Source organism: Mytilus edulis, chromosome 13 (assembly GCF_963676685.1).
Source record: "Mytilus edulis chromosome 13, xbMytEdul2.2, whole genome shotgun sequence".
NCBI classification, from domain to species: Eukaryota; Metazoa; Mollusca; class Bivalvia; order Mytilida; family Mytilidae; genus Mytilus; species Mytilus edulis.
This window is the reverse complement of record NC_092356.1, coordinates 5,538,650-5,561,078: the sequence shown is the minus strand read 5'-3', so window position 1 is coordinate 5,561,078 and position 22,429 is coordinate 5,538,650. Positions and strand designations below refer to the sequence as shown.

At 33.3% G+C, this 22,429-nt stretch overlaps 2 protein-coding genes and 1 long non-coding RNA gene across 5 annotated transcripts in view; all 3 read left to right on the top strand.

Annotated features, from left to right (window-relative positions):
* The first annotated feature begins 7,051 nt into the window (after window positions 1-7,051).
* Window positions 7,052-22,429, top strand: part of LOC139501630 (uncharacterized) — a 45,162-nt gene continuing 29,784 nt past the window's right edge. The window contains exon 1 of one of the 2 annotated variants that reach the window (XM_071290760.1): window positions 7,052-7,469. Coding sequence is in view for 1 of the 2 variants with exons in the window: in XM_071290759.1 (XP_071146860.1) it covers window positions 7,153-7,207 (55 nt within the window). In the remaining variant the exon portion in view is untranslated. The remainder of the gene's footprint in view (window positions 7,470-22,429) is intronic. The other variant, XM_071290759.1, reaches the window with a different exon arrangement.
* Window positions 10,798-21,093, top strand: LOC139501633 (uncharacterized). Of its 2 annotated transcripts, none has more exons than XR_011658620.1 (7): window positions 10,798-10,977; window positions 15,243-15,400; window positions 16,572-16,822; window positions 18,052-18,314; window positions 18,759-18,856; window positions 20,070-20,176; window positions 20,889-21,093. It is a non-coding gene; the product is annotated as an uncharacterized lncRNA (long non-coding RNA). The 2 variants fall into 2 exon arrangements; XR_011658619.1 differs by having other exon boundaries at window positions 10,804-10,977; window positions 20,086-20,176.
* Window positions 10,986-14,769, top strand: LOC139501620 (uncharacterized). The gene has a single exon (XM_071290740.1). The coding sequence runs from the start codon at window positions 11,324-11,326 to the stop codon at window positions 14,198-14,200; it is 2,877 nt and encodes a 958-aa protein (XP_071146841.1). The 5' UTR covers window positions 10,986-11,323; the 3' UTR covers window positions 14,201-14,769.

Here is a 22,429-nt window from a genome sequence, read left to right as displayed (position 1 = left end):
CTCTTTTTTAACATTATGATCCTTTATTTTGACAACTAAAGATGCTTTTCAAACGCAATTAAAGGAAGACGAACTGTTGGATAGCTTGACACCATTCAATAATAGGACAGTAACTTTTAATTTAAGGTAAACGTTATATTTTCTAAACCAATAATATTTCTTTTTCCAGGTGTGCATATACGACGATTTGTTTGATTCGTAAAACGGTACCACTAAAGGAACGGCTGAGGTGCACAACACCGATTAAACTAAGATATTCACGCTTCGTAAAGAAAGTATACGCATGTTGTACAATTATGGATGAGATTTGCATTTGTAACGATGGAAACAATGAAACATGTGAACAAAGTTATTTGTTTGTCCCATCTGCCTGGATAATCTTCACACAATTTGGTTTGGCAGCTGAATGTGCTATAGTCAACACAATAGTTATTGTTATATTTTTACATCCTAAAAATAGAACGCCATCGACTATTTTGTTGTCAGCACTCGCCGCTACTGACTGTTTGACGCAATTCTATCGCACATACCATATTTTGTAGCATACATATTTCATTATGACGAACTCTTCGTTGACGAAGACGGATATTTCGGCGGATGGTTTTGGCCGGAAGTTTATTCCAGTTGCATTGTTTTTACACCACTTTCCAACATAGCTTTTGGATTCCATACGATTACCATTTGTCTAACGGTTATGCTGAACATTCAAAAGGTTGTTGCATTACAGCTTCCTTTTTGGACTATGCTCAACGTAGGAAATAAGACAACAATATCCGTCATATGTTTAATATTTGTTGTTGTCGTTAGCTTGTTTGCATGGGTTACTGTTAGTAACATCAGCACGCTGTTTAAAGGAGAAGATGACGTATGCTGTTATAAAGATCCGTTGAACGCAAATGATATTGAAGGCTTTACTACAGCAACAAAGGTTTTTATGATAGTTGCTGTGCTTGTTGTTATCTTATGCACTGCATACATTTGTGTGAAACTTTGGACCGTTGGGAGAAATATTCAAAGGACCCGAAACCCGATTTTACAAAGAAAAACTCGCCGGTCTGCCTTGATTGTTGTCATTGTATCTGTAGTTTTCATTCTTTCTGAAGTATTAAATATTTTAAGGACAATCAATCAATCAAGACTGGTACCATTCGTCCTAATGATTGAAATGATTAATGATTCGTTCATTTTGTTAAGTTGGCAGATTGGATTTTCTTTCAATTTTGTAATTTATTTGATGATGAGCGGAAACTTGCGAAATACATTGAAAACATTCTTCATTTCTTTATTCCAATGTAAAAATAAGACGCAACTACAAAATACAACTTCATGTGCTTCATGTGCTTCTATCAGTAACAATACGTCTACGCGCATTTAATTCCAGTTTCAATCCGAAACGATTTGTGGGATTCATTTTATATAAATAATTCTCAGGTAAATTTAAATAATTTATCAAGGTTATATACTTAATCCATTTTTGTTCATTTTTCATTATTTAGGAGATAACTGTATTGTATTTTAAGCTTGGCCTTCCCAAAACGTCCGCTAGGTAAACACAATTTGCGACAGTAAAATCAAGTTTTACGAAGGCCAAGCTTAAAGTACAATACAGTTATCTCCATTCTAATGCCACATTTAAAATAAATATCATTTAATAAATATTTTGGCTTAAAAATGCCATAAATGAAAAAGTCAGCGAAACTGTTACATCGTCTTTATCATCTAGTCAATGTGACCTCATATGTGTACTCTGGATGTCAAACTTTTCGTACGCTTCCGAATGGTTTCAATATAGACAAAAAGAAGATTTTGAGGCTAAAAATGTGACTATCTTGTTTATTTTTTGAGAAATTACATACCACAAAATAAATCGGAATTCAAAATGAACCATGGCAATGAGGTCAAGGTCAGATGAACAATGCCAGGCAGAAATGTTCAGCTTACAACCCTTCCATACACATACATGTATATAGTTGACCTATTGTTTATAGTATTAGAAAAACAGACAAAAACATAAAAACCTAACACTGAGCAATGCACCGTGAAAATGAGGTCAAGGTCAAATAAAACCTTCGAGACTGACATGTACATCATAAAATATTTCATTAAACCAAATAAAGTTGACCTATTGCATTTAGTATTAGAAAAAAAGACAAAAACTCAAAAACTCAATGATGACCACTGAACCATAAAGAATGAGGTCAAATTCAGATGACACCTGCCAGCTAGGCATATACACCTTACAACTATTCCAAACACCAAATATAGTAGACCTATTGCATACGACATAAGACAATCAGACCAGATGACACCTGCCAGTTGGTCATGTACACCTTACAGTCCTTCCATACACCGAATATACTATACCTATTGCTTATAGTATCTGAGATATGGACTTGACCACCAAAACTTAACCTTGTTCATTGATCTCTGACGGGCATGAGGACCTTGCAAGGTACGAACATACCAAATATTATATTCATCCTATTACTCATAATGAGAGAGAAATAATTAACATTACAAAAAATCTGAACTTTTTTTCAAGTAGTCACGGAACCATGAAAATGAGGCCAAGGACAATGACATGTGACAGACGGAATATCCGTTTCATGAGGCATCTATATACAAAGTATGAAGCATCCAGGTCTTCCACCTTCTTAAAAGCAAAAAAAATATAAAGGTTTTAAGGAGTTAGCTAACCACGCTGCCGTAGCCCCCGTAGCCGCCGCTGTAAGATCGCTATCCCTATGTCGAGCTTTCTACTACTTTCAAAAATACAAAACTTTTAAGAAGTATGCAACGCCGCCATCACTATTCATATGTCGAGCTTTCTGCGACAAAAGGTTTGACAATTACATTTCAGGATTTGCACTTTACATACACTGATATAGACAAAATGACATATATCCTTAACCAAAGATCACACATTTAATCGTGGATCCTTCTTAAAAAAATCTATAGAACTGAGGACAAATATATAATATGTTATTTTAGCTGGCTAAACCTCTCACTTGGAATAACCTTTTCACAGATGATTTCGGATATTTTCCTTATGTACAAATGTAGTAACACAATACTCTTCCCTTTTCACAAATGTGACCTACCGAATATAAGACTATTTACCGGATTTGTAATAACATTAGCAACACGACGGGTGCCTCGGGTGTGGAGCAGAATCTGCTTACCCTTCCAGAGCACCTGAGATCACCCCCAGTTTTTGGTGTGGTTCGTGTTGCTTAGTCTATGTGTTCTATGTTGTATCTTCTGTACTATTATTTGTCTGTTTACTTTTAGCCATGGCGTTGTCAGTTTATTTTCAATCTATGAGTTAGACTGTCCCTCTGGTAACTGTCGTCCCTCTTTTATGCATATAATGTTCTTGTTGATATTGTTTGTTTTAAGATGTTGTATTGTGTCACATAGAATTAAATTGTATCGACTACAGTATTTCAATGTAACACAAAATATGTATTTGACCGAGAATCTTTTAAGTTATTTTGTCAGACAAATAACAGTGCATTAAAGAAAACGAATTCGTCGTGCTGGTTATATCTCGCCTACGACGAAAATTATTGACTCAGATTAGATACATGTGTTGCGACAGTTATACAAGTGATAGGTTTGGGTAGCTATAAAACCGGGTTCAATCCGCCATTTTCTACATAAGAAAATGCCTGTACCAAGTCAGGAATCAAACTCCGAAACAGTGGTGATATCTGGCTACGCTTCTTTACAGAGAAAGGGAAGTATGACCCGAACGGTAACGCTGTATGGAGGTTGGTAAGGAATATGACAGTTGTTATCCATTCGTTTGATGTGTTTGAGCTTTTGATTTTGCCATTTGATTAGGGACTTTCTGTTTTGAATTTTCCTCGGAGTTCAGTATTTTTGTGATTTTACTTTTTCCTTGGAGACCGTTGTTTTCATCCTTATCAATAATGGTTTAGTTTTTTTTTACTTAAGTCAATAAGATATGAACTATTTGTGACAGATCAATTATGATTTCTATAGAGGCATAATTTTCAGTTTAACGAGATACTGTCTCCTAAGTCATGGTCCAAACACATGTTCAATGTTAAGAGTCCTGCTTAAGTTAGTTTGATAGGAACACCTTGTGTTAATTTAATGATGATTTCTATAGAGTTGAATTACAATCAGTACATATTAAGGTGGTACCTAACACTACAGGAAGATAACTCTGTAAAATCAGTTAAACGTTTTAATTTCGTTGCGTTGTGAAGGCAATATTAAGCTTCTCAATGATCAAATTAGTGGTTGTCAAACTGCTATATAACCAGTGTATTTTTTTATGATAAAACGGTTGGTTCAAATTTTTTGAAATTTTATTTTTTTTGTCAAAGGGTCAAAGTAAATACTTTGTCAAAATTAAATTAATAGTAAAGGTGTTGGGTACCACCTTCATTTGACGATTATTTCGATGCCTTACTCCTAGGTCTTTACATTTCAATTTTAATGTTAACTTTTTAAAAAAAATTTTTATGTAAACATAACGAGATGAGGTATGAGTGCCAATCAGACATGACTCAACAAAAAGTTAGTTTAAAATAAGAGGATTTCAGCCATTTATACAGGCAACTGTACGGCCGTCAACAATACATTCAAGAGTGCACACACTGACATTTCTTGCATGCCTTCTTTGTTTTCCTGCGTTTTTTCTCTTTAAATTTTCCAAATTTAATCCTACCAACCCAATCCCTCTTCCCCACAAAAACCAATTGTTAGCTCCCCTACTTTTACATCGGACTCGGGCTGCTTTTAAACTGATTTTTTTACTGTGCGAATCGCTGTGTTTGTTATTTTCAACTTTGGCTAGACGCCGCTATAGGTACTGGGGTAAGGTTGAGAGTTCACAAAACATGTTTAACTCCTCCGCATTTTTGCACCTGTCTGAAGTCATTTTGTCTTGTATGAATTTTAATGTTAGTTCATTTGTATGTTTTGGATTTTCACTTTCACCGAGCTAGTACACATTTTGTTAATGGGCCAGCTGAAGCCCGCCTCTGAGTGCTGTGTTGAAGATCCAGGTGGCTTTCGGCTGGTTTGTTTTATTGCACTTTGGTGTATGTTGTCTCTTTGACAAATTCACCATTTCTATTCTCATTTATAAATCGGAATATGTAAAAGAGACGACAACCAGAACATTTTGCAACAACCGCCGGACAAAATGGATGGCTACTAAAATCCAATCTACTAGAAAAAAAAAAGAATTATTACAGGAGAGTGTCCACCATGCACCTACACTACTATCATCATATTATAATAATAGTAAACTAGAATGATGTACAAATTGATGAACATTTTATATAACAGTTACTGTTATAAAAATATTAATATGATATAGAACAGCAAACAAGAGTATACTGATAACAAATAATTATATCATTTAATACAATACAAATAAGGCCGTTAGTTTTCTCGTTTGAATTGTTTTACATTGTCGTATCGGGGCCTTTTATAGCTGACTATGCGGTATGGGCTTTGCTCATTGTTGAAGGCCGTACGGTGACCTATAGTTGTTAATGTCTGTGTCATTTTGGCCTTTTGTGGATAGTTGTCTCATTGGCAATCATACCACATCTTCTTTTTTTTATATAGTTATTTTGACTCATTTGAAAGATATATAAAGTTAGAACATATACAGCTGATCTCCTTGAAAAATATTATCTCCCTATCATTTTTTATATACTGAACAACTAGTAATAAAATGTTTTTCATCTTCAACCAGATTTAGAGTAAATTTCTTACAAAGCCTTTAGTATCTTTCTATATATAAAGTTTTATACCTGTCTCTCTCTCTATCTTAAGATCATGTGCACTGATTCTGATATTTTTTTTTATATGTATGGCACTTTTCAATTGAGAATTGTTTAAAGATGGATACATTTCTTTCGAAAAACAAGTTTTAAGTTTGAAATAAGTATAACAAGCGATAAGGAATGTTATTTTGCGTTTGGATATCAGTCAAATACGAAAATCACGTGGTTAGAAATGCATGTGGCAACGATTAATACACTAAAATGCCCTCATGGTCATCCGATGTAAGAATGACGTAGGAGGCATTTAGCAACTGAACTATGTCACAGTTCGACCCTCAAAACTCATAAATACTGCATAGCATTCAACGGAGGGTCCGGAAAGTGCAAATGTTAAACAATTCAATCAAGAAATTAACGGGCTGATTTATGACACTTTAAACATTCATTGAAAGACACAAGACGATACGAAGTACAAAAACCAATAACAAAAACGCGGCGAATTTTTTTTTTTTAATTGTTTTGGAGCCACTGAAGGCCCAAGAAGCTATAAAACAAACGATGCAAAATCATGCTTTCTGGGTGTTACAAAGACCCTTTCTTAATCTGAAAATGCAAGTTTTGTTTTAATATTTTGTTGACAATATTTGGGTCTCAAAGCAAAATGTATAATTGCAGTGTAAGACTTAAGTTTCTAGGAACAACATCAAAAGACCAATGTGCATGATAAAGCAAAAATGGAATTCACATAGTTATTAAAGTCTGTGGCTGCTGGTTTTATTTTTAAACTCATGATCAAGTTCATAACAAAATTACTATATTACAAAAGGAATGCAACACTAACAGAATACAGAAGGGCAATCAATGAATAAAAGACAAATAAATAAGAAACATTGATCCCGAAAAATCGGGGCTACGTCTGAGGGAAAACAGAACTTGCTTCTTGCCGTGAACACAATTATATGGAGACAAGCGTTTGGTTTTGAAATTTCTTACATGAGGCATTTGCCTCAATGTAGTTACGGCCCTGTTAAAATAAAAGTGAGGTAAGGTTTACTGAGACAATATACATCAAGTTAAATAAAACCAAATTTCCAGACAATGTCACATTTCAAGTATATTCAAATAATATTTATACTAAACTGGTAAAATTTGAAAGAGTTTCACGATTTTTTTGGGGTGAAAAAGATGACTTTATGAAGAATCTGGTGCCATCTCGGACGAACCCCCCTGGCTACGGGTATGCCCTTATAAGCCGTAAAAAGGCATCAACAATAAGATAATCCGATTTACATTGAGAAACAATTGATTCTACACTTTCATTGGTCGAGAGCCCTATACTATACAGGTTAATTACCTCCTGCACGTACCGGTCCGTGTTATGTCAACATTTCTAATAAATGTCAATAGTATTATCTACCCGACCATAAGAAAAGGTAATGTATAGGCACACAAAAATGTCTACCTGTTCAAAAGTGTGTATCTATTTGACTTTTATTTCAAGTGTTAAAATTACTTTATCACTAACTTTAAACAATTCTACAAACTCTAAAGTGAATTGTGTTGCCGATATTTCTCACAAGGAATTCTGGGAGAAAGAAGATTTTCCTAACCCTCAAATTAATATTGATCTTTGTGGAAGACATTGTAAGACGTCATGGATCTGTGACCCTAATGCAGTTTAATCTTCTCAACAAGGTAAGATGTACTCACTTTTATAAAAATAGTTTGGTAAACAGAAAGTAAAATTAACCGTCTGAAATACATGTATGGCGTTTGTTTCTTCTGCATGAACAGTCAACGGGTTCGCTTGAATACGTATTAATCAGAGCTCCAGATAAGAATTCATAAATTGGGGTTTTTACCCACCATTTTCCTTTATAATTGGGTGATAAAGTTTTTTAATTGCATTATCAATTCCAATTCACCCCTCAGGTTAATATCAAATTGGGTTTTTCACCAACAAGCTCCTTAATGTATTGGGTTTTTTCATCGACACAATATTGAATATTTAGGCAATATCAACCCCAATTTTTTTCCATCTTAAATTAATATGTTTCTGTCTTTGTTTAGCTCTTTTATTTGGTTTAGGGTTAAGGTTAGGGTTATTTGCTAGCTGTTTTATTTGGTTTATTCACTGAGGAGCAATTGTAGGTTTAATTTGTGTCCCGTTTCAAACCGTTTGCCAGTTTTGTATTTTCTCACCAAAAATGATATGTGTATTCACAGGCACTCGTCTTATACCTTTATATAACATGTATAATAAATTCTGAGACCATTGCCTGATCAGTACCAGACTCAAGCTAGCGACCAATTCTATCGACCAATCAAGCTAGCGACCAATTCCATCGACCACTTAAGTTAACACTGAGCATAAACACGTAACAGAACCATTTCGAGATATGTCTGAAAGTCACAAAATGACATTATACTACAACGTTCTACTAATATTTAATACGTGATGTATCGCTATTGATATTAATTTTGGATTCCAACTAATAAACATGAGAAGCGTGCTTGCTTGCTGGAGTCTAATAATCTAAATCAGTTATTCAGTTTTTGAAGACTTTATATTACATGGTATTATTATACATTTATTTCAAATCGAGATTTTAGTTTTAACTAGATCTACTGTTTCCAGATTGGATATTTAAAAAAAAACCTTATGGTCCAAATACCTCATATGGTCCGGCCCGTTGATAATAAAACGAGTATAATACTGATATGGTCCAATCATACGCGTACTGTCAGACCATATGAGTATATGCATATGGTCATGACCGCACGCATATGGTCCAAATATTGATATGGTTTGGAACATATTCGTAAGTATTGTAAAACAGAATATAGAAAATCTAAATACAGCCGTTCAAATGTCAACTTACGGTGAGATAAATAAAATGTTTAAGTGAACAAGGAACTAGAATAATCATGTAAGGGTTTCTATATCCGCGGCATTGTCAAATATCGAGTATTATTATTTCCTAAAAACCGTTTAGGTTTGAGGGGAGTGGTTCTCGAAACAGTATATATAGGGTATAGTCCAAGGCACTTCAGATAATACTGAAAGCAGTAAAACAAATAAAAATATAATAAGAAAGAAAAAAACAAAATTTATTCAATGCAACATTCATCAAGTCAAAACATTTAAACTACATTCAGCCAGATGCATTTTTTTTAAATCTTTAATTCAACATTTATATACAACAGACATATTACATATTACTTAAAAATATCAAGAATGTTTTAAGTATAATGACATAAATAATCAACACGAACATTAGAAAATGAATGTTATGAATCCTTCGGTTTCTAGTACAACAATGTTGTTCTTTAAAAAGTGTTTCTCAAAAATATTTCTTATACATCTTGCATCACACAAGTATTCATACAGAATAGTCATATAATGTTTTATACTGTATAAGGTCAACTTTACTGTTTAAACTCTTCTGTGAAGATACAACTTTCATTTTTTTTTCTCGTTTCAACCTTTAAGTTTATTCAGTCATTATGTAGCATGTTATTAATAAAGTGACCGATAAAGACAAAAGAGTAATAAATTGTCTAACAGATAACATTTTATACATTATTCCTTATTCAATACATTCTTTTTAGATACATTTTTTTTTATCTGCAATCTTTCAGTATACAATTCAGTATTTAACAAACACATTGAAATATTATTATTATTTCATCTAAATAAGTATTAAAAAAATTGTAAGCAAAAGTAAATAACATTACAAAATTATAACAAACGTCAAATAAATAAAGGAGCTGGAATATCAGTCTTGTTCAATTATTAAATATCAATTAGAATGAATAAAATGAAAATATAATATGATAAGCAAATAAAAAAACCAGTCGAAAATAATTGATAACTGTAAAGGGAAACAATCTAGTCCTATTACATTTATAAAAATTACTATATCGGCTCGATCAAGAGAACATACATAGTAGTACATTATATCAAACAAAATAGTTACTATGCATATTTATAAATCTTTGTCAATAAGTATAATATTTAGTTCATTTTGGGATCAAATGAAAGCGTATTCACTTAGGATCACTAAAGACCCGTGTTGAATAATAATCAGAAAAAAATTAATAAAAAACAGGGCAAATTTCCCCCGTTGTATAGTTGGCTTAGTACCGGTTTTTTATTCTGGAATTTCTGAGAACCAGAAGACAGCAATACACAGTTAGGAGTTTGGTTTCGCATTTTGGCCCCTGTGGATTTTTTATATATGAAAGTTCTTGTGCAATAAAATTCATTTTCAGACAGCTGACTATTAATTTAGCCTTCAAAGATGGTTTATAAACACATCAATGTTATTTTTACATGTTTAAGGTTCCGCTAAAGTCAAAATTTCAATCTGGTGGTGCAATTACCAAATGTACATGTTTTGTACCATAAACAAATTACTGAGGGCTGAAATTTTGTCAAATTATAAAATTTTTACCATTATTTGTGGGACCATGCAGGGCTTGTATCAAACCTTAAAATTAAATACACTATTCCAATGTTAAAAGTTGAAAATGCATCTTCACAACACACATTTTTTCAAAAAATAGAACATTCTTAAATCAATGTTATATCACCCAAAATTGGCACCGAGTATTCTTTATGTTTCAATGCAGGTCGAGCTATACCTAAAACTTGCTAAAAGTCATCTGTCTTTCTATTAAGTTAAGAATAACAGAGTGTCCCACGCTGTTGGATAGCCGCCATTTTTACAATGTTGTTGTATGATTGAATTTTTACTATTTACAACTGTTTAATTTGCTTGATCTCCCTTGACACTTTATGACTTGCAAATTCATATGTGTATGAGAATATTTAGCTGTAATTTAAAAACATTTTTTACCATTTACACAATAAAATAAACTGTTGAATTGGGTGTTCTGTGATTCTTCTGAAAACGAAAGTAGAATTTCATGATCTGATATCACACCGCACTTTCGAATATAACAAAAATAGCATTTTTTTAAAATTGAATGAGTGTACTGATATTTTTTATTATATATTTCAGGTGAATTAAGTTTTTGGACATTAAACAATCGATTTAATCATTAAATTTTGATGCGAAAGAAATAACTATATGAGAGAAATCACTTCCGGTTTGAAGAACTACGGTTGATCTTTTGATCAAGTGAAGTAAACATTGGGAAAATGTCAGTTTATTGTCTAATCGGTGAACTTTGATTGGTAAGGAATTGATCCTATATATTGAAATACTTGTTTAGTACATATATATCTCTAAAAAACAATCATCAGATATCACAGTTAAGTCCTTAACGGAAAAATAAATACAATGTAGACCAAACAGACATGTTTACACGTGTGTCATTTTGGTGAGTTTGTATTACTTTTAAATTAAATAATTATTTAAATCATGGAAATATGAATGGTAAAAATATGGGTAAGAAACACATTGCAACCAAGGTAAGTGAAAATAAAGTTATATTTAAAAATGTTAAAAAACGTGTATGGAAAGCAAGGTTGACAAAAGGAAGCCACTACATGTGTTGACAATATCAAAGAAGAATTTATTATGGGCAGTAAAAGTAAAAAGAATAGAGTGTTTGGTAGAAGTCTGGGTAGGCATAGCAGAGTAAGGAGAGGGAGGCATTTAGGGAGACCTATTTACAGAATTAAAAAAAAATCTAGAAACATCAAAAAAGACATTTTGAAGATAAAGATAAAGAAAATACATAATTTCTATGGCACTACTTTGAAAAAACATATGTCAAACACCTCTATTTATACCGCATTTTCCTATGGTGATAACTTCAGAATGAGGATACTCAAAGTTAAAGACCTCAGTCCAAAAGGTTACAGAATGATGAACTTAGACTGTTTGCAATCACATGTGTCTGAAATAACAATGCATGTATGTTTATGTGTAGAGGCAATGAAGGTTTCGTCTGAAGGAAAAACTCCTATCAAGCTACAGACAGAGGTGAGATCGTTAGGTTTAGCCAGTGTGATGATGGCAGAGTGCCAAGGGTGTTTCAAGAAATTTAAATTTGATACGAGTCCCAAGGTCCCTGGTTCAAAACGTTACGACGTCAATGTGCGTGCTGTTTGGGGTAGTATGGTCACTGGCAATGGCCCAGCACATCTGAATGAACTAATGGCCACATTGAATTCACCTGGTTTGTCTCAGCCAACTTTTACATCAATTGAAACTGACATTGGGAAATGGTGGCACTCTATATTAGAACGGGAGATGATGCTAGCGGGTCAGGAAGAAAGACGTTTGGCAATTGATAGGAATGATTACCATCATGAGGTTCCTGCTATTACAGTAATAGTAGATGGAGGTTGGTCAAAGAGGACTCATAAGCATTCCTATAACGCTGCAGGTGGGGTTGCTATAATAATTGGGAAAGAAACTAAGAAACTGCTACACATAGGTGTTCGGAATAAATACTGCTATATTTGTGGTCAGAATGACAATAAACCCCACACATGCTTTAAGAATTGGGACAAAGACAGCCAGTCCATGGAAAGTGACATTATTTTAGAAGGGTTTAAACAGGCAGAAGAAAAACATGGTTTGCGGTACATGAGAGTGGTAGGCGATGGGGACTCTTCTGTTTTTGCAACTATCAGGGAAGGAGTGCCAGGGTGGGGAAGACAGGTAACTAAGGAGGAATGCGCCAACCATATATGTAAATGTTATCGTTCCAACTTGGAAAAGATGGTTACTGAAAACCCACTGTACAAAGGGAGACATCATTTGTCTAAAACAACGCGAGTGCGCCTGGTTAGTGCATTAAGATGTGCCATCCGCTTTAGGTCAAAAGAACTAAAAGAACAAACAGTAGATGTATCAACAGCCATTAAACGACTTCGCCATGACATCATAAACTCGGTCAATCATGTTTTTGGTCAACATGATCACTGTTCTGACTTCTGCCGCGCTAAAACCCAACAAACAGATACATCATCTGATATTAATACATGTACTTCATCAAACTCTGATCATTCAACAGCATCTTCACCCACCATAGTAAAAAACTCTGATGAACCAGATCTTTTAGATTGTCAGATAGATTTCTGGTCAGAAGGATCGTCCTTGGCATCCCTGGAAGAGTCCAGACTTGGTACAACCATACAGTACAGTAATGTAGAACAACATATAATTAAGGATGTCTTGACCTTGCTTAACAGAATAGCTGAGAAATCTGACCGCCTTATCAGCAACAGTACAACTAACCTGGCAGAGAGTTGGATGCACATCCGAACCAAATTTGATGGAGGAAAGGTCTATAACCTTTGTAACCGTGGGTCATGGCATGCAAGATGCTATGGAGGAGCTCTTCGCATGAATTTAGGTCCGCAGTGGTCATGTCAGGCTTGGGAAACGTGTACAGCAACAGAACCAGGAAAACATTTTACAGCTAGGTACAAACGTAACGAACAGATGCTTAAAAATTCCATTCGGCACAAATCAAAGCCAGATGTCAAACAAAAAAGGTGGAAACGAAAAATCTCATCTCTGAAAGGCTGCACTACAAGGAAAGCTAGACAATCGTATGGTACAGATGCCATTGAGGTTACTACTGATGTATCTACCACAGCGCTTGAAACACTTCAGAATGATTTTTTGGATACACACATCAATCTTTCGGCAGATCAATGTAAACAAATTACACTATCAACAGTTCAACAGTCTCAATCTGGTCTTTGGCATTCTGAACGTCATAAAAGAATAACTGCTTCAAACTTTGGCTCCATCATTAGACGAAACCCATCTTTACCTATAAATAAATTTGTCCGTAATTTGCTGTACTCCCAATTCAAAGGAAATAGACATACACGAAATGGCATTCTACAAGAAGATACCACCATAGAGGAATATAAGCTTAAGAAAGCAGAAGATAATGAGAATATCTATGTGAATAAAACTGGTCTTGTTATTCACCCAACCAACAAATTTTTAGCTGCTAGTCCAGACGGGATTGTTACATCATCAACTGACGGCACTGGACTTATTGAAATAAAAAACCTTTTGCATTCAAAACCAATCAACCTTTTTGAAGCTGCTAATTCAAACAATTTCTGCCTGATTACTATCAATGGAAATTTGAAGTTGAAGGAAAATCACCCTTATTTTTTCCAATGCCATGGCCTTCTGAATGTTTGTCACAAACCATGGATAGACTTTGTTGTGCGTACACTGAATCCATATCAGATGTTTATACAGAGAATTTATCGAGATGTTGACCTTTGGGAGAACACTCTACTACCAAAACTCAAAGCTTTCTTCACTAAGGCACTTTTACCTGAACTTGCCTCACCACGAGAAGGAAAGAGCCCAGGCATTCGAGAACCTGGAATATGGGTGAGTTCAATATTAAGTTTGAAATCAATCCAAAAACAGCCTTGTTTAAAATTCAGTTGTTTACGGAACAACATTTGATTTAATGAACTTATCAGGGTATTGTATTTTTTAATAAGAAACATCTTCCAATTATCTTATACAGGTATTGTATACAATTGTCAGCTTATGTCATTTTCTGTCATGTATGTATTGAGAAGAAACATCTTCCAATTATCTTACATGTATACAGGTATTGTATATAATTGCCAGCCTATGTCATTTTCTGTCATGCATGTATTGAGAAGAAACATCTTCCAATTATCTTATACAGGTATTGTATATAATTGCCAGCCTATGTCATTTTCTGTCATGCATGTATTGAGAAGAAACATCTTCCAATTATCTTACATGTATACAGGTATTGTATATAATTGTCAGCCTATGTCATGTATGTCATTTTCTGTCATGCATGTATTGAGAAGAAACATCTTCCAATTATATTTATACAGGTATTTGATTCACTTTGTAATTGTCAGCCTCTGTCATTTGCATGTATTGAGAAGGACAATCTTCCAATATTCATTATAGTAGGTAATTCAATACACTCTCAATTATCATGATTATAATTGAAAACATATATATATATAATTATTATTTGTATTTAAAAAAAAATTCATATTACATGTATTATGAGAGGAGGTGAAATAGGTTGTATAATTTTTCTATACTCCTTAATTATTTTCAACATATATATAAACCTTGATGTCCTAGAGCCCAAAAATATAGCTGCCTCTGATCACAACTCTAAAAGTTTTAACGGCAAAAAAAAGCCTACTAGAAAAGATTTTTCACCAAAAATCACATTGTTTGCCTATTAATTAAAATAGTGGTATAAACACACAAGTTCACTGTATTTTCAAGATCTCAGGATGAAAGGGAAACATTTTTTTTTTTATCAAAAGGGGTGTCTATTATATTGTAAAGATTTTCACTATGCAACAAACCAAATTTGACAATCATTCAGCTTTTATTTTCATTATTCACAACCAATTATATTGACATTATCATTGTGTGTGGTGCTGGTATGAAACACTGAGTATATTAATGGAATATTCTTATAATACAACTTTTATAATTTCAGTTTGTTGATTCCAAAACCAGTATAAAAAGAAAGAGAAAGATAACATCAGCTTCAACGAATAGAAGAAAGACGAAAAAACAGAATCCAAGACCAGACACTTCATCAGACTCTGAAACAGCCAACACTCAAGCTAAAGAACCTGCACAAAATAGGCTAACGTATGTAATATTATATTATATCTAGCTAGTTTCCCATAATCCTACAAAATTTCATGATTTTGATTTCAAAATGTTATTGAAGTATGCACATCTACATATCATACCAATACATCTTACCAAATGTCAAACCTGTTTCAGTATTTGTGTTCACAATACATATAGATTAATTTTGAGATAGCGGTTACATTTTACTGAGAAAAATACATCATCCAAAAGTTACATTTTTCTAAAAAAAGGTACATGATCCAATAGTAGAGAACATAACAAGCTATCGAGAGGTCACCTCTTGTTCTTAAACCCAAGTAAACAAACACAACACATCACGGAAGATTGGTGTGTTTCTTTGACAAGAATAAGATATTTGACAATTGTTGTTTTATTAAATTTTTTTCCAATATATTCATTATTAAAAAGTGGTACAATGTACATTAAAGATGTACATTTACCCATATTCATATAAATATTAATTAATTTATACCATTTCAATATAAACATAATTATATATGAGTCTGAAAGATTGTGTAACAATACCGATAAATAGATGGAAAACAAAACACTAAAAAGTGTTGAATATCATTGCACAAAGATGGAAAAACTGAACAGATGATATAAATTATACAATAATTGCAAATATAACATAATTATATATATATATATAGTTAAAACCCAAAATCATGTTGGGAAATGATCATGTGATTGTCTTGTACACCACATGTATGTACAAAACGAAAAACACAATTTTGTATTATGTAAGTCATTAGTACGTTTACACTATATAGTACATCTCTCTTACTATAAAGATGAGATATGTATTGCATCTAAATATCTAATACAAGACATACAATGTACATGTATACCTTTTTTAAAAATAGATATTTTGTTAGTCTTGTATTATTTTAATTTTAGTTTCTTGTGTACAACTTGGAAATTAGTATGGCGTTCATTATCACTGAACTAGTATATATTTGTTTAGGGGCCAGTTGTAGGACGCCTCCGGGTGCGGGAATTTCTCGCTACATTGAAGACCTGTTGGTGACCTTCTGCTGTTGTTTTTTCTATGGTCGGGTTGTTGTCTCTTTGGCACATTCCCCATTTCCAATTTCAATTTTATATATTAAAAGAACATCTAAGTAACTTGTTGTTTTAATTTAGTTAGTGATTTTTAATTTAGGAGAGGAAGGCAGAAACAGACCAAATTTGTTGGACGTAGCATTAAACAACAGTGGATAATTGACGAGGATGCAAACCATAAGGAATGGTACAAAGGAACAGTTGTTTCATTACTTAAAGGGACAGATGGAAAATTGAATGCAGTCTATGAAGTGTTGTTTGATGGAGATGATGATGTTTATGAAATTGACCATTTAGTTGCAGATTATCATTCTGGTTCTGTTCAATTTTGTGACTTATGATACATGCCAGGTATGCACATTTTTATCTCGCCATTATTGAAATAAGGGTGAGCTATTTTCTGTTTGTAGCACATCATTTATAAATTTCTTAAGGAAGTATAATTTTTTAAGCCTTAAAGCCGCCAATTATAAAGTAATGAAAACTGAGAGAAAACTCTGTACATAAGAAATTTCGTTATACATCTGGAAAACTAGTGTATGACTTCTTTGTATATGCACATTACATGTACACAATGGAGGATTTATATCCTCCTGATGTTTATCTTCTTTTTGATTTAAAATAATGACATATTGCTGACATCAAGTGTTTTTACTATGCCCCACTGTTTTGCTTGCAGAGATTTATGTTTTACCTTTGTCCGTCTGTCTGTACCACACTTTGTAGGACTTGAAATTAGTTTCAGCTGTATATAAACTTTACTTTGTTTGAACCAAATATTATGAACATTTTACAAAAATTGCGACAATAACCATAAAACACATATCATGTTTGACTTTTAGAAATATCCCACGAACAGTTTTAAAGTAACACAGCAGGAGGTTTGGAATCATTGAGACACATTCTTATTTCATTTCATGTAGTACGGATGGTCATCCAAAAATTGTGAGAGCAAGATTTGATTCTTTCATAATATATTTTCTAGTTCTACATTATCAGTCATTTATATTATGAAATAATTACATTAGATGTATGTTTCATTATAATATTTTATTCTGATTGGCTAACTGCACATCCCGTGTTATTCCGTAAGCAGTTGCATTGCTCAATACAACTTTCACTCATGATATCACGTGCTCCAACAATAAAGTACACAGGTGAATTAAATAATAAAACATATAAAATTCGTGTTTTCATGACCATAGCTAAAAAATGTAATTATAAGTATTGAATGCTTCTTTTTGTAACTTTATAGGGTTGTAAAAGCGTTGACCGTGCGTACATTTGTAGAATGAAGCGCTTCCGCGCTTCATACAAAATGTACTTTGGTCAACGCTTTTACACCCCAATAAATTTACAAAAAGAAGCATTCAATTCTTAAATAAACTATGATAGATATTTGTTACTTTTATTTAGGATATCATAAAGAAGATACCATGATAAAAATTTCAATACCTGTTTATTATAGATGGTAAATTTTGTCTCATCAAATTGCAATTTGAATGTTTCAAATGAACTTCAACATATATTTTTGATAATGCATTGCAATTATTTCATATATTTCAATATTTTATTTGAAGGTTGTACTGACATGACTGATTATGATTTCCTGTGAGATGGATTTGGAATTGCCTATCTGTTTTCAACTTTTGAATCTGAAATAAGTGTATAATGAAGGCTGTTATATTTGATGAACACTTGGATTATTATAGACCTTGTGATAAAATTGCAATTATTGTATCACAATCAGTTTCACCTTATTGTTGACTGAGGAATTTCATTTACAGTTTATGACCAATGATCTGCATTGCAATAAAAAAATCAATCATTATACACATTTGAGGTACGTAGATTAACCTTATTTTATTGTATTAAATAAAAAATGCAAGCTGCAAATTACACAAACACCATTTCAAATGTTGACAAATATTGCTTTCATGGAGTTATGTTCCTTTATAAAATAAAACCTACTTTCGGGTAATGATTTCCATCTACAGAGTTATGGTCCTTGGAAATTGAATAATGTTATGTCCATAGGCAAATTCAAAACATAATGTAAGGAAATCATCTTCATGTTAAATCACAGTCATCTTTGTTTTAGGTACTGTATTAGTTATTGTGAATTACAGATGTAAAAAAGAAGAGAATTCAATAAAAAAAGATTTCAAGAGCTTATCATGTTCAAAATGATGTATATATACATTTTATATAATTTTTTAAAAGGACTATTGTCTATCTTATAATGTGTATTCATGAGATATGACTGTTTTTATTTATTGTTTTTCAGCTGACATTTTGTTTTCTGCTTTTCAAAATAATGTCTTTTGTCCAAGAGCAAGTGACTGTGAACTATTACAGATATTGTTAAATGATAACTTTGAAATAGTAAGTTTGTAATTTTTTAAAGTTCCAATTATTGAACAATGATCATGATTAGCTTTGTAGTTATGTATAAACAGAAAATGTAGTATGATTGTCAATGAGACAGCACTCAACAAATGACCAAATGACACAAAAATTAACAACTATATATGACCATACAGCCTTTAACAATGAGCCAAGCCCATACTGCATAGTCAGCTATAAGAGGCCCTGAACCGACAAATTTAAAACAAATAAAATGAGAAGACTAATGGCCTTATTTATGTACAAAATTGAAGGAAAAACAAATATGTAACACATTAAAACAAAAGACAACCACTGAATTACAGGCTTCTGACTTTGGAGACACATACATACAGAATGCAGCTGGGTTAAACATGTTAGCTGGATCCCAACACTCTCTCTAACCTGAGACAGTAGTGTAACAATACAACATAAGAATGAACTATACAAATCAGTAGAAAAAAGCTTAGCTCATCAGATGGATACAAATAGAAATACATCCAACAAAAACACAGAGAGGATGTTGGAGTTTAATTGTACATCCCAACAACTAAAAAGACACTAAATACTGATCCGAAAGTACAAGCAGTTACTGACAGCTAGTTACAAGCCACTGACAATGAATAAAACAAAATCGTGCATCTAAGACGCAATTATCAATCAATACACATCATAAACAGTCACACAGTCAGAGAAACACATGACCTTTATAGTTTGTTAAAAAAAAAAGAAAAAAGGTACCTTCAATTTTTGTGGGCACAGAATAAATCGTGGTATTGGCAAAATTTAGCTGACAAAGACATATGTTTCATTCTTTTCATTATGATGTTGACATAAAGACTTGATTATACTTGGTTATTGTGTATAAAGATACCCAAAGCAAGCACCATATGTTGAAGAGGTGATCTTGTAGCTCACTTAAACAGATCAGAAATATATCTTCTGTTGAAGTTAGCTCTCAATTTCTTTTTTGTATTGCATTTTTGGAGTTGGTAATGTCTTGATTCCTTCACCCATATCTGTTTTATATATATAATGTATAAAAAAAGCAACAATCAACATTCAATCAATTTAGGTGTGGATCAGATTGTGCAAATAAACTGATACAGTTACTGAATTAAAATTATATAAATGTCTAAGAATATAACTTAAACGCGCTAATTAATTATATACATGTATGTATTAAAACTTTTTTGTTTCTTAATCTGAATAGTCTTTGAAACTTTCAGGAAGCTGGAATTCTCAGATGAAAAGAAATTCTTTTTTGGTAGCACTTGTTGGAGGCAATACGTCACTTATAGATACTCTGCCCAGAACTAGGTAAATATACAATCTATAAAAAAGAACACCAACCTGGGAAATATATATCTTTAGCCATTTGAAACTTTTTTTTTTGTGATTTAAGCTTTAAATATCAGGTACAAAACCTTTAAGCAAATAAAAGAAGGTCATACAAAACAATATACTCTAGAATATATGCTGAATTATTTCTTCAATCTGACTTTAAATGTTGGAATACATGAAGGGACCAAGGGTGGACATAGTGTAGTACTGATGAGGAAAATAGCAAAATACCTATCTTTCCTAAAATTTATGAAGCTGTAATTAATTTAATGTGCCCATGGTAACAAAGTAATTTTTTTATTCTGTGTAGATGAGGTTCTTATATATATATGTAACATAACTCCCCCCTTTTTTTTCAAAAACCTGGTTTAAAATTTTAAAAGCACTGAAGTCTTTGAAACATGTAATTTTGAAAAAAACATCTTCCTATTTCTATTTACATCAATGTTTGTATAGTGTGTTAATTTTATTTCTAAAACATTTATATTAATATATACTAGTTTTCACAATATTGCCCTCCATACTTTTCACAAAAAAGTAGTTCCTTATCAAATATGGCCGACTATTTTATTTTATGAAAGAAAAGTTTTAATGGCCAAACATGCTTTTATGGTTGCATTTTATTCAAAATAAATAATAGCTTGTACTAGAAATTCCTATTCTCTATAGTTTTATTCATATTTTTCAGAATTTTGTGTACATGGAAATGCTGTGGATTTATTCAAAGTGTGCCTCTATTCTGAATGACTTATTAGACTTATATACATGCTGAAGTGTTTAATTTTGTTATATATGTATTCTACACACCACAACGAAGATTTTGATATATGATATGGTAATCTTTGTTCCTCAAATAATTAATAAATTGACAATAAAGTTTTACTGAAATTTGACTTTAGCGGAACCTTAATGGGCTATTTTCTGTTAGACTTTCCGTATTTTCATAGCTATACCAGCCATAGTTCCAGAAATTAATGTCATATTTCTGGTGCACTTTCCCACCTGGGCATTTTCATGAATAAAAGGGTCTGGGACAAGCTTTCAATCCCACTAGGTGTGGGTAAAAACTTTGCCGTAGGGAACTGTACAGAAAGAGTGAAAAAATGAGCCCATACCCATTACTGTATAGGTACATCATACTTTGGATGGACAGTGACGTCTTCAGGTGCACTTTCCCACCCTGGAATTGATACGAGTTGAAGATATGGATAAAAGCTATCAATCTAACCACCTGCGGTCAAGAACTTTGCCGGAGGGGGATGGCAGTAAAGCCACTGCTGCCACCACCCGTAATGGACAAAAATGAAAAATTTGGTATGGGGTTGTCAGCTTCTGGTGCACTTTCCCACCCGGGCATTTTCATGAATAAAAGGGTCTGGGACAAGCTTTCAATCCCACTAGGTGTGGGTAAAAACTTTGCCGTAGGGAACTGTACAGAAAGAGTGAAAAAATGAGCCCATACCCATTACTGTATAGGTACATCATACTTTGGATGGACAGTGACGTCTTCAGGTGCACTTTCCCACCCTGGAATTGATACGAGTTGAAGATATGGATAAAAGCTATCAATCTAACCACCTGCGGTCAAGAACTTTGCCGTAGGGGGATGGCAGTAAAGCCACTGCTGCCACCACCCGTAATGGACAAAAATGAAAAATTTGGTATGGGGTTGTCAGCTTCTGGTGCACTTTCCCACCCGGGCATTTTCATGAATAAAAGGGTCTGGGACAAGCTTTCAATCCCACTAGGTGTGGGTAAAAACTTTGCCGTAGGGAACTGTACAGAAAGAGTGAAAAAATGAGCCCATACCCATTACTGTATAGGTACATCATACTTTGGATGGACAGTGACGTCTTCAGGTGCACTTTCCCACCCTGGAATTGATACGAGTTGAAGATATGGATAAAAGCTATCAATCTAACCACCTGCGGTCAAGAACTTTGCCGTAGGGGGATGGCAGTAAAGCCACTGCTGCCACCACCCGTAATGGACAAAAATGAAAAATTTGGTATGGGGTTGTCAGCTTCTGGTGCACTTTCCCACCCGGGCATTTTCATGAATAAAAGGGTCTGGGACAAGCTTTCAATCCCACTAGGTGTGGGTAAAAACTTTGCCGTAGGGAACTGTACAGAAAGAGTGAAAAAATGAGCCCATACCCATTACTGTATAGGTACATCATACTTTGGATGGACAGTGACGTCTTCAGGTGCACTTTCCCACCCTGGAATT

What these genes read in the sequence shown, in the direction of transcription:
- LOC139501620 (XM_071290740.1), top strand. Translation starts at nt 11,324, where the DNA reads ATGGGCAGTAAAAGTAAAAAGAATAGAGTGTTTGGTAGAAGTCTGGGT.